The sequence below is a fragment of the Botrytis deweyae genome (assembly GCF_014898535.1).
Source record: "Botrytis deweyae strain B1 chromosome Unknown BDEW_002, whole genome shotgun sequence".
NCBI classification, from domain to species: Eukaryota; Fungi; Ascomycota; class Leotiomycetes; order Helotiales; family Sclerotiniaceae; genus Botrytis; species Botrytis deweyae.
Genome location: NW_024066209.1, coordinates 912726 through 925277, shown reverse-complemented (window position 1 = coordinate 925277; position 12552 = coordinate 912726). Strand labels below are relative to the sequence as shown.

General features: G+C 40.8%; 3 protein-coding genes across 3 annotated transcripts; 1 reads left to right on the top strand and 2 right to left on the bottom strand.

Moving 5' to 3' along the window:
• Nucleotides 1–6180: 6180 nt before the first annotated feature.
• EAE98_000977 (uncharacterized protein) lies at nt 6181–7235 on the bottom strand (the record flags this gene model as incomplete). The annotated part of the gene is made up of 4 exons (XM_038948594.1): nt 6181–6526; nt 6581–6937; nt 7050–7153; nt 7214–7235. 4 exons carry the CDS (start codon nt 7233–7235, stop codon nt 6212–6214), a joined length of 798 nt encoding a protein of 265 aa, XP_038814860.1. The 3' UTR covers nt 6181–6211.
• Nucleotides 7236–7957: 722 nt separating this feature from the next.
• Nucleotides 7958–8590, top strand: EAE98_000976 (uncharacterized protein; the record flags this gene model as incomplete). The annotated part of the gene is made up of 2 exons (XM_038948593.1): nt 7958–8179; nt 8290–8590. 2 exons carry the CDS (start codon nt 7958–7960, stop codon nt 8335–8337), a joined length of 270 nt encoding a protein of 89 aa, XP_038814859.1. The 3' UTR covers nt 8338–8590.
• Nucleotides 8591–9755: 1165 nt separating this feature from the next.
• EAE98_000975 (uncharacterized protein) lies at nt 9756–11555 on the bottom strand (the record flags this gene model as incomplete). Its single annotated transcript, XM_038948592.1, has 2 exons — nt 9756–11402; nt 11496–11555. 2 exons carry the CDS (start codon nt 11553–11555, stop codon nt 9756–9758), a joined length of 1707 nt encoding a protein of 568 aa, XP_038814858.1.
• Nucleotides 11556–12552: the final 997 nt, after the last annotated feature.

Here is a 12552-nt window from a genome sequence, read left to right as displayed (position 1 = left end):
ACAACTTCATCGAGTCCAATTTGCTCTGCGAGTCTCATCTGAGATTGGAGTCTCAGAGCTATGCTTTCAAGGGTTATGATTACTTGTGGTAACAGAGCTAGTAGGTTTGATGTCAGCTCTCGGACAGAATTGCAATTTGGTCTCTCTTGCCTATTACTTTATGAGAAAAGATTTGGATAGTGATAGATTTTCTGTTCTTCTCGTTCATGGATAGGAATTGGCGTCCTAGGATGCTCATAGCTGTGCATTTTGGTTTGTGCTTTCTTCTTGCTTAGTAGTATCTTACTGTAGGTTCGATGAGATATTCTACCTAGAGCTAGGAACCGTTCAATTTTAAGTAGTTAGTAGTGCCTTAATTTGCGTATGAATAAAGTTGACCGTGCTGATCTTTTAAATGAAGCTCGGGAGATTGTGTAGTTTACATGCAGAAGAAGAAAAACTGGATATCAGTCTATGATGCCCAAAGATCATACTACATTGTCATATAACGTCCATTTTAATAGTCCCCATTCTACCACGCAACCATGGATAAATATCCAGGTACTTGATAACTTTTGAACTAACCGAAAACCCTGCTTTACTGAGAGCATAAATAGACAAGTTGAATTCCTCTACCAACCAAGCCTTATGCCGAAAGTTTAAATTAAGCTTTCAATTCTAAAGCGTAGCTTCTAACGTCGATGGTGTTTGTTTAAGAGCCATTTTGATTGGCAGAAATGACAGAATTGCAGTGCGTGAACCAGAGATAATATATTGATGTTGAGTAAGACAAAATAGCTGAGCAGCAGAATCTCAAATCAGTTGAATCTTCTAGAGTGAATAACAATCACATCTACGCTAGTATTGGTCAATCGTTGTATACAACCTAGTACTTGAGATTCATGCAGATGAAAGATAATCCGATGGCGATCAAAATGCGCTTTTGGGACTTGATTTCTCGAAAAGCTGAAGCCAAAACTCAAAACCGTTAACTCTAAGTTCAATTCCAGTCGCATCGATCATGATAAAATTAGGAGGTACCAATCAGAGAAAAGCATTTGGTGAATGTTTTAAACAAAATGGAAGAATTATCTTGCCGTGAAAAAGTGATGCAAAAATTTCAGGTCTATTCTGGTGGCTTTCGTATGTGAGGATTTAAACCTTACTTGATGTCCGCTAGTTAGTAAACAGATCGCTGCGTTAGTTCCCATGAAGCTGAATTTCACCCTCTAAATTTGGACAAAAATCAGTCTGTAATCAGATCTGTTTGAAATCATACCCGTGAGCTTGTCAGGATGAGCCTGCAGGATGAAGAAGGTAGATGCGTGACAGAATTCTCCTGGTAAAATATTCGGCGAACCATCCTAAAAGCTTATTTGTGGCGCAAACCTGAGAAACTAATATTTGTAGTTCCTAATGAAACGAATGGTTCCTTTACTTGTCAGGACAAACCCTGTGAAATTGAAGATGTAGATGTGTAATAAATCTGCATGAAAAGTGTTCTAGACAGGTCTAAATCAGTTACTAGAAGACTTGAATGATTGTGGGGTAGCGAATAAGTTTTGAGTGCGGAGAGCTAGGAAGCGCTAGAGTCAGACTTTATTTACCCGAAAGTTTATTAGGATCCCCTTGCAGTTCAAGAGTGGTAGATGTGCAACATTTTTTCTGTGATTCTAGGTGGAATAGATCGCAAAACAAATGGAAACATTCGTTTAATTGCCGAAATATTCGGAAGATAGTCTCAGCCACATTGAACGCCAAAAAGCTAAGGTTCTTGGATGTCTTGGCAAGTTACATGAGAATCGTGCTAATTGTGAGTGTAAGAATGCTTCTCGTATCCAATACATTAGTTGATTGTGTGACATTTTCTGTACAACTCACTAAACGAATAGAGCCGAGAATTTTATCCTTATGGAACTCAACAACGCAAGTATATCCGTATCAAATCTGAAGTATCAAACTCTGAGACATACCACATGACATATTGTGACTCGGTATCTTTTGTTGCAAATCTCATATTCAACCCCACCCTTTAGACTAAAGGCGTGACCAGGATTCATTAGAACCGAGAAAGTTAAACTAATACGTCTTCAGACCTCACTAATATATAAGCTTGTCGTTAGGACATACCCTATTCCACTAGCAATACTACACTGATTTGGGTTGGTGATCTTAACTATGATACCCCACCATTTACTTAGATGTGTGTGGAATTGAATGTTATGTCGATCATTAGAAATAGATAGATAGGATAGGAGTCTCTCGCATGAGTCCTAAAGGATAACCAACATACATGACAACCCCAAGAAAGGTAGCTTAGAGCCAACCGTTGATCCAGCCATTTATAATTTAGTATATGTGGTAAAGATTAAGTAAGATTTGATGAATACCCCTACCAACAGCTCGTGCCCCATGTGAAAAGTATTTTTACTGACTGCCTTGTTTCACTTAAGCTTTTCATGAACATTTAAGCTCATGCAGTATGGGTTATGAAAAAAGCGTTGAAATTTGTATCAAAACCCTTTGTGGATGTAACTGGGAGTTGACCATTCAAAGTCGTTGACGTCAGGAGTCACGCCGTGCTATGCCCGTCATAGTGAATAGCGGAACGTTGAGTACCGAAAGTGTGAGTAAAGGTAACAAATCGATCAAGAAATCGGCTCACAAGTCAAGTATCTGTAGACGCAAGATCGAAAAGATCGGAGCTTTAATGTAAATATGCGCATATTTAATCGTGAGGTGAGAAGTGTGGAAATTTTGACATTCAAATAATGCTGGTTACTTGATTATATTCGTGGGCCTCTCACGAAGAAATAGAAATAGATTTAGAACTTGGAATGGACGTTGTGATATCATATAGCTGGATGAGGTTCGGGTTTCGATTGTTTTGTGTGAGTATCGAAATGGTAGTTCTATTTATACGGAATGGGTTCTCTTGCGCAATGTTAAGGTTGAGAGACCAAGCTTTGAGTGTGTGTTAAGGATTCAAACCATTCTTGAGAATGATAGAGACAAATAAAACTTTTGCGAACGATACTCGATAAACGTGAAGTATGGATACTGCGAGTCTTATTATGAAAGCCATCACCTCGTGATAGAAAACTCCCTTTGTAGTTCCAGCATAGCTTCTCATACACTTACTTAACACTCCCCAAACACACACATCACTACTATATAAGGACCGATAACTCATTTTCCAGTACCGGAGCGCAAAGGCAGCAAACAGGCTTGTTTGTGCAGGTCAAATGCGCTCCGGTGGTGGAGTGGTAACACGCCTGGCTCGAATCGACGAACGAACGGAAAAAAACCCCACCGAGGGGTTTCTCCTCCCGCCCCCTCGAGGGGGCGGCAAGGTTTTGCTTATCAGATCTGTGGGAATCATTTTATCTTTTTTTCTGGTGCCAAATGAAGAAGTTTGATTGATATGTTTATGAACGATTTTTTGTGGAATCGGTAGTGATCGGCGTGGAACGAAAGTAAAGTTTTTCGCTTATTTCGTCAAAATAAGGGCGGCCAGGTGAGATTACACTAATGACTTTGGAATATTCAAGAGATTATTGCCTGTAAGAACCCTCAAATTACGAAGACTGACGCAATTTGAGGCGTAATGTGAGGAGCAATTCTCGTAATATAACAATCTTCATCATATGGAATGTAGTCTACCACTTCTGTAGGCTGTAGTTGAGATTTAGTAGTTAATTCATACCTAGGTTTTCACGGCCAATGCTACAAAAAGTATGGCACAGAACTCATTAGATTGATAGATCTCACTGTATGGGTGAAAATGATCTATCATGGATACCGTTAATGTTTTTGCTGGAAATGACAATGATAAGTGTCATAGTGAATTGAAGACTAGATAAGTAACTTGGAAGAAGCTAGATCCAGCGGTTGCGGTTCGAAAACGTTTTGAAACCGACACAAGCACTCCACTTAGGGCTCGTTCGGATCGATCGGTTTTTGGACATTAGATCAATATATTAGCCTAATATGGTGTTTACCGAACGCAATATTAAGCCTAATATATATTAGCTCAAATAAATGTGTTTACTGAATGCAATAGTAGATCTAATAAAATATTGAGTCAAATAATTTTAAAGTAATAAATGAAACAAATTTTTTCAATTTTTTTTATATAGTAATTAATAGTATTTTTTGAGGTCTAATTAGGCTAATATATTTGAGAAAAAGTATTATCTTTTTTATTTTCAATTCAATTTTTTTATTTTCAATTCAATTTCGTATATCCCAATATTATTCCAAATATATTAGTTTTATTCAAATACCAATATTTCAAATCCCTTGTCATTTTATTATTATTAGAGATTTCACCAATAAAATAAAAAATCGATTCGAACGGGCCCTTACAGATGGTTTCCTTTTTTTTTTTTTCTACCTTTGCGGAGTGAAAGGCTGTCACATCAGACATTTACACTTATTTGGTCTCGTCTGAAAAATAGCATAGTGCTTAACACAGTTTCAAGAAATGGAATTGAGAGATGGGTCATAATCTTCATAACAGTAAAAAAGGAGAATTTCTCTCAAAATATGTATAAACAATGGCCAAGATACTCGATTTCTATACGTTGGCGATCAACTGAGACGGCGCCCACGCGTCCTTCTCAAGATACCGATCCCAAGATGGGAGAACTCCATTCACTGGGGTCTTCAAACATGCTCCAATATTTTCTTTTCGCTTTACCACTTCAATAAGGAACCGCCGCAGCAAAACCTCGGTGTGATAAACGAATTCCGTAATTCCATGGTTCCATTAAGAGATAATCAGGCGAACAGTTCTCCGAACAAGGGAACAAACTAGAGTCAGGATCATATCAATGATTCAATGCCCGAGTGATTCCAAAACTATAGCTATACTCTTCGTTCACGCTTGGCTTCAAGCAAGTGGTTTAAAGGCCGTTGATGTGTCATATATCTGAAATGCTGTACCCCGTCATTTAGAGCATACATTTTCCCCCTTGAATTTGTTGCACATCTGAATGCTCCTACCCCACCATTTAGCTTAGCCACGATGATATTCCCGGTCCATTCTGAATTATCCGATTCCAATAACCAGACTGCCAGAGAGCGAGACCTGGCTCCTTTCCATATTTCTTGCCGTTTTAGCTTTGACACCAATTGAATATTTACACTCGTGATCACCGAGTCTTCTTCCATAAGCTTCATTCACTCATAGATAATATACACGGTTTCAATATTCTTGAGATCGACACCCCACCATATGGTCCGCCCTTCTCCGATAGAGTATACAATGTGAAATGTTGCACATCTGATACCCCACACCCCACCGTTTAGTTCAAATTCATTATTAAAACGATAAAGGCTCGTATGCTTGCACGAGAAACCAAATCACAAAGGACGAATCTCACTTTATGGCTGCATGGAAAACTTATGTCAAGGCTCATCTGGCACTGGATGCAGGTCACGAGAAGGTATTCAGAGACTCGTATGCTAGTCATCTCTTGTGAATCACACATGAGTCTGAATATAAGCAGTGGTGTGGGTAATTCGAAGAGTTTAGCACAAGTAAGAGGTTTCCGAGCCTGTTTAAAGCTAGCACTAAAATGTTTGAAATGGGACTGATAGTAAAACAGCTGCATTTTCTTGTGATTTATTCACTTCCTATCTATCTCTTGGGAAAATGTAAGGCTCCACCAAGTTTCAAACAATGTATTCCGATGGTGAGTCTCAGGGTATCCAATAGTCCGGACTGTAGTTCAACAATATGAGGGCTTGAATATCTAAGAGCAATTAGAAATTTGAGAATAGTTAAATGTTCTAATCAAATTCGGTATCTTAGACTATTTGAATATCCTAATTAGTTTGGAAATTTTAACAATCTTCATTGTTGAACTGCAGTCCGGACTATTAGATACCCTGGGTTTGACTTCTTCTATTGGACTTCCTTTGGGTGCTATTGGTGGAAGATCTCTTGAAGAATGATCAAAATCGACGCCTTCAGTGATTGTTCGGGAGACATCGAAGATGGGACAAACGTTAAATATTTACAGAGCCACAATTAATGGATCTGTAGACTCAGACTTGACTACATCTTACGTGGAATTGCGACTGATTGATGGACGTTTTAACTTACATAATGTGAGGCACGGGAACTGAAGAGATGGTATCATTGGAAATAGTAGTCATTGATGAAGATCTAAAAGGAAGTTGGACGCGAAGCTTCTAACTTATACGAAAAGACTAGCTAAAATGGCTACTGGGACCGATCACCTGCCCATGAGGGTCCGTGCTCCATCTTATATAGTGCATCTCTCAAGGAACGACGACCAACTCTCATCAAGGAAGAGCGAGGATAGTCTTCTATGCCCCTTTCTATGAGCCGTTTGTGACGCAGAAACTTGTCCTGATTGTGGAGGACCTTCTTAGCGACCTTACACCGATTGGCATCAGGTGAAGACAAGAGCTCTTTGGTTGCGAGATGAGCTCCTTGGAACAATACAAGGGTGTTCGCCGCATGTCTTTTGCAAGCACCATGAGCACATGTGCCCTGCGCGCAGGAGAGAGTCTGCTATTAAAAAGTGAGCAAGGCACTTCATTGATCGAAGATGGAATTCGGACTTACCCCAGAAGCGACTGATTGATCTTTCAAGATGTTCGAAAGGATAGTTCCCTCGTTGACTGGTAAAAAGACGGAAGTTTCTGCCGGCGAGGAATGCCTGGGTGGAGATGCTGAGTAGAGATCACCATCACCATGTCCATGAGGACGAGATTCATCTTTCTTCTGAGGAATTGGGGCGAAAAAGTTGAGAATTCCAGCAGAAGCACCATTGAATTGAAGAGCAGCAGGTACAAGAGAAGGGGATAAAGGATCGGCAACATCTATTTCTTCCTCAAAAGCTGAAGTGGGGTCACATTCAACCTCATTAGAAGCAGCAGGTACAAGAAGGGGGGATGGGACGTCATCACCACCAGATTGAAGCTGACAAGGACTTTCAAGTCCTATTCAATCTTCCGTTCAAGACTGCCAAAAGCCTATTAAACGTGGCTTTTGCTTGCGTGGCCAGCGCGTTGGTGGGCAATATCACTAAAACAGTTGGTTTCAAGACTGTAGATTGTGAAACCTTGATCTTCTCGTTTGCAATGTGTGCGAGTAACACTTCGTTGACTACTGGCACCGCATATCCCAATGTCTTTCCTGCACCTTCAAATAGCTAGCGCCCGACTAGTAGCGTCTTGGGTATAGAAGAATACTCACCAAATGGTCCCTGAAGGAACATATTTCATCGGGAGGATGCAAAAGGATTTACAGCGGCCAGCTGAACCGGAGTCGGTGCTTGAATGTCCCCAGACAATCTTAGGGCCTCGATCAATGTTCAATAAAGCGGCAATCCACTCCAGTTGTGCACTGTTATCCATGTTTCTTTGTTCGTCTCTAATGCGACGGTCTGAGCCTCCATGCCTTCCTTGTCCATGTTATTCTCATTAACTGATCTTTCCAATTAGTTCGAGCTCGAACCATTCTGGGACGAGCACAAAGAAATTGCTCTTAGTCAAGTCGTTCCGCCACCTCATCCAGATATCAGCTCTTTATTGAGCACATACGATAAGCTTGATGAGTACAAGAGTGGAACTACAGTATCAGAAACCGATTTTGCCAGTTTGATACAAATATCGGGTGGTTTTGTCTAGGGCGACTGTGAAGACAGGTCTCACCAACTCTTAGCTATTCACGTTACAATTCTGGAGATATTGTACAAATCTAAGCGAGGCAGTACCGGAATTAAGGACTTCTTAGTTTTTTTCGATACACGAGAAGAGACGGAGTTACTGGGAAAGCTATTCAAGTACGATGATGAAAAGCTTGGAAGGAAGAAGTTCGATGATCTCTATTATCCACACACATTCAAGGCACACCTGGAGGGGTCGTTCTAGAAACTTCCACGTAATCCTTGCAGAAGAGACTCGGAACACTCCCGTGATCTGTGGTACAACGGATATCATGAGAGATGGTGCGAATGCGCCGTTTGACGTAGTATTGCAGTACTTGAAGCCATGTAAATTCAACGATTACGGTCCGGAACGTACGATAGAGACATGGTACTCAAAAGCGGGTAGAATCGAGCGCCACAACCGTACTGAAATCGCATATACATTTATCAGACCTGATATCGATGACCACGCCGCATCGGAATTCATGAAGATCGAACAGCAACAGGGAGATGTACCTATGTGAGGGCTTGTGGATGCAAAGATCCGCCATGATAATAAAAAGGTAAGCCATTTGTTCTTTTAGTTTTATACATGGGAACTTGAATACTAACTTGCGAATAGGGAACTGTGGATGAAGTCGAGGGAGGAGAGTCCTCGTCAAAATCTTGAGAGATCATCCGTCAATCGTTCCATAGATATATCAATGGCTCATCTGGTCCTCTGTTACTTGCACAAGTTTATCTGTGGTTGAATGTGCTTATCCTCTGTCTATAGAGGGGATGGATTTAGTTGATGGGGGGGGTTTTCACTTGTCGCAAAGGTGCGGAGGTAAACCCGTTTATAAAGATTAGGTACTTAATAAGAGGTTCATTTACAAAAAATTAATTGAAGGCCAAATTTGAATGATAAATGATTTCCAAAGCACACCGGCCAGTACCAAAAGACATTTCTCTAGTATTATCATGTTGTGTTCGCAAGTTTTTATGACATGTAGTTGAATGTGACACATTCCGGATAAACATTATTCCTTGAATTCCCATTTATTTCATTCCACCATAGACAAGTGGTTATATGGATTGACAGGAAACTTCCCAACTTTCGATATTTTGAATAAATTTATTCTTCAATTGTTTGATATCAGAATTTATATATTTATTGTTCCATCTCTAATCAATAATCGTAACAATTCCTAGAATAAATGATCTGATATATCAAGAGATATTCACGAGTCCATTTTTGCAGTATCCCGTCAATCCATACACCCACTGCAGGAAGAATTCCAAAACGTGCTTTAAGAACAGAAAATGGCAGCATGAGAAGGACTGACGAAACAACTCATAATTATTGTGTATATCTCAAAAAGCAGAATAAGAACAACATTATGAAAAGACACAGAACCTCAAACTAAACAAAAAATAGCTTAACTCAATTTACGGGGTAAGCTCATCCCACAAATGTCCCACGATTTATCCTTGAAAACAAATTCCACCCGCAAATTGTTACAGTCTATGACCTTTTTCTTTTGTAATGCATTGGTCTGTGTGGCAGAAAGCCTAGTTGGTTGACCATCTTTGCCTATTCATGACGTATCTACAACAAACTTCGGAAAACCTCCTTAGTTCTCTTTGGGCATCGAATCTAGGCTCTGCCCTGGCAAGAATCCACATATGAGAAAGACTTCCAGAGCTGCTAAATTTCCACCTCCACTGAGGGCTTCATGAAAGCTCTTCCAGCCTATTTCATAAGATATAAGGGTATATCTGTTGTATAGCAAAACGATTTCACAGGATCCTTCAACCAGGATTGTCATTTTCTACTATCAACAGAAATTCTTGTTTCGACTCATCTCAGGGCCACCGCCATGGTCACCGTTGTACTGTCAGTTTTGACCGCTCTGACTTCGATCTTTTATTGAACTACCTACCTAGTAGGTAATCCGCGGATTTTGAACGTGAGACATGCAACAAGAGAAGTTTCTCATACTGCTGGCTACGCTGAGATGCCATCATCACCACGCCATGATTCGCTTGCCATGAGTGGGTTGAGCAATCAACCTCCAGCTTTGAATTGAAGCAAAAATTGACAGCCTAAACAGGGATGGTCTGGCTGTACTGCATTCCCTGATTTTGGTTCTCAAAATTATTCGTAGAATCTTCATCCGTGATTTTATCAGAGAACTGTGGTCTCTGCTTGTTCCATACAGTTACAGGAATCTTTTGTTCCACAATAGTAGCCAGAAGGTTTGCATGTTGGATCCCCATCTGTGTTCCAATATATCGCAAATTCTTAACACAAAACGCTCGAACCTCTGGAGTCGAAAGGCGCAAATTGCCTACTAGGAATAGTGGCCAGATCAAAAAATATCCACCCGAGAATCTAATGGTAGGGAAATCTGTTCCAAAACCATCTTTCTCGAAGCCACTCCAGAGTTGTGTATGCGAACTGTTTCTCGAAACATAGCCCATATGTTGCGGTATACTTGCAAGAATTTCTGCCTGTAGGTGGTAGATTATTTCGGTACAGATCTGGAATCGCTCTGCGTATTCGGACCCAAGTAACGATGGTACCAGAGAAGTGAAGTCTTTCAATAAGACCTCTCTGATCGTTTCATTGAGTAAAATTCTGAGTTCCCTTATTGCATTCCAGATTTGAGCTACCCAATGATCGTAATAGACGTGATAGTAGCCATCAAATACAACATCCGGATCTTTGTCCGTCTGAACTATTGTGAATTCCCACCCTTTCGGTATGTTTGTAAAAAAGGCGAGAAATCTCTCGTCCAAGGCCTCAGCATCATCAAGAAGCTCCTGAGCATCACTATAATAACCTGCGTGATATCTTGCATTGAAATGTGTGTAGTCAATCATTACTCTTTGAGCGATCCAGGCCGGATCAAGATTTGTCATCCCCTTTTCTGCAAATTCTGTAATTTCAACAATGTATTTTGGTAGTGGGATATCCCTCTGGATGCATGATATCAGCAGGCTCGAAGTCACTTGTGCTAACAAGCGTATGCCTCCGCTTTTCTTGATGGCTTCCGGGCCCCGAAGCTTGACAACTGCCGCGGCACCATGAATGTGTTCTGCCCATGCTTTCATTGATTTTTGGTTACAACCTGTGATAGTTTCGAAGATACCGAGGATCAATATCGCTAATAAGGTACTGTCTCTCTTGACGGCAGTTGGCGATTGAAGGGCAGTGTTGGTAAGCTGAAGTGATTTGGCATATTGTGCTCGTGCTTGGTTGATAAGATGGGGAGCTTTCGCCGAGTGTGCATAACCAGCCAGACCCACTGCTTGGACTGCGGCGACAAGATTATCATCTATACCATCAGATTCATACAAATCGGAAAGATGATCAAGGTGTCCTCGAGTTGGACCATTATCGCCTATCACATAGTTTGATAGGAAGAATGCGGTAGCTCTATCTTCAATTGATGGCGTTATGTTGAGATAATTGACAGAGATAACCTGGTTGAATTGCGAGGACTTAACGACATCGCGTGGTGAGTTTCCTTGACTTGAATATGGCGAGGGGGTGGTTGAACAAGAAGTAGTGGAGTTTAGAGAAACAGGTTCCGCCCTCCTTTGTTTGACTTTCTCGTGTTTAACCTTTGCTTTTTTAATGACGTTTTTAGTTTCCTCCCGGAAAATTAAATCAACTTGGGATCTATAACCGGGGCATTCTCGACCCGCATTCGAACACTGAGTGCACCCAGTGGGTACTGCATCACACTACGATTTGTTGGTCAGCAACTGACATAGACACATGGTGAATCTTCGCATGCGGAAAGTGCGCCATATCAAGTAATTTATAAAAAAACTTACTTTTGTCTTTTTAGCTCGGCATGCATGGCATCCTTTAGAGGGACGACCACAAAAAACCATAGTTGACCAGCGGTGTTGGCTTGAGCAGCAGAATCAGGTGCTTGATACTCCGCCGACCCTTGTTAAGTTCCCAGTCCTTTTAGGAGATGATATACTGAAACAGGACCACAATACCGGGGAGAAGTGCCGCAAGCGGTTGTTTTGGCAAATAGTTTAGATGATGTCTGGTGTGACAACGCAAATGTGAGGAAATCAAACGGAGATCGCTTCACTCTTCGCAATGGTAGCCTCGAAAGGGATGGAAGAAGTATGTATATTGATTAATACAATCTTATTAAAGGAAGCCAAGAGAATCAGCGAAACTCCAACATGAATGTGAGATCTTCAAAGCAAATTATTGGGACAGGTCAGTCTTGTTTGACGTCTACGGTGTAAAGGGTAAGCATATCACGTGAAAAGCTTATCCAATGCAATTGGTTGAGCTTTTCTCGTTTATATTTCCTATTAGAGGGTATGAGGAAGTTGACCAATGAAAACGTATGAATATGCCTGCGGAGTTCTTCAACTGCTGTGTTTGTGGGGCCACTAAATTAGTCTGACAAGGCACATCAGCATGCACCGACAATTTGGCGACCAAATGAAAACAACAATGTCCAGGGACGAATGAATGACCACTGGCAAAAGGAGGCATTGCCAACTGCAGTGTATGCCAATTTATGATGTTGATGCCTTATATAAGGCTACACAGTTCTTAGAAGTCGTCCAGCTACCCAGTTAAAGTGATTCAGCTAAGTGGGTACTTATTGTATAGTCGTAATATGGAGACATCAAAATTTCCTAATTGGGCTATCATGAAGTTCGTTGGCGCCTATGCTTCATTTTACATGAATTTAAATGTTCACGCAGCCCTGTGGATATTCAAAAGTGGCTCAGCTGGGTGGGATTGATTGTACAGTCTTGGTATCAAAGCCTCTCAATTTCCTAGTTTGGTCACCATGAAGTTGACATTAATTGTGGTTTATATTTTCCAAAAATCGTCATGTTTCCGATTTACTAC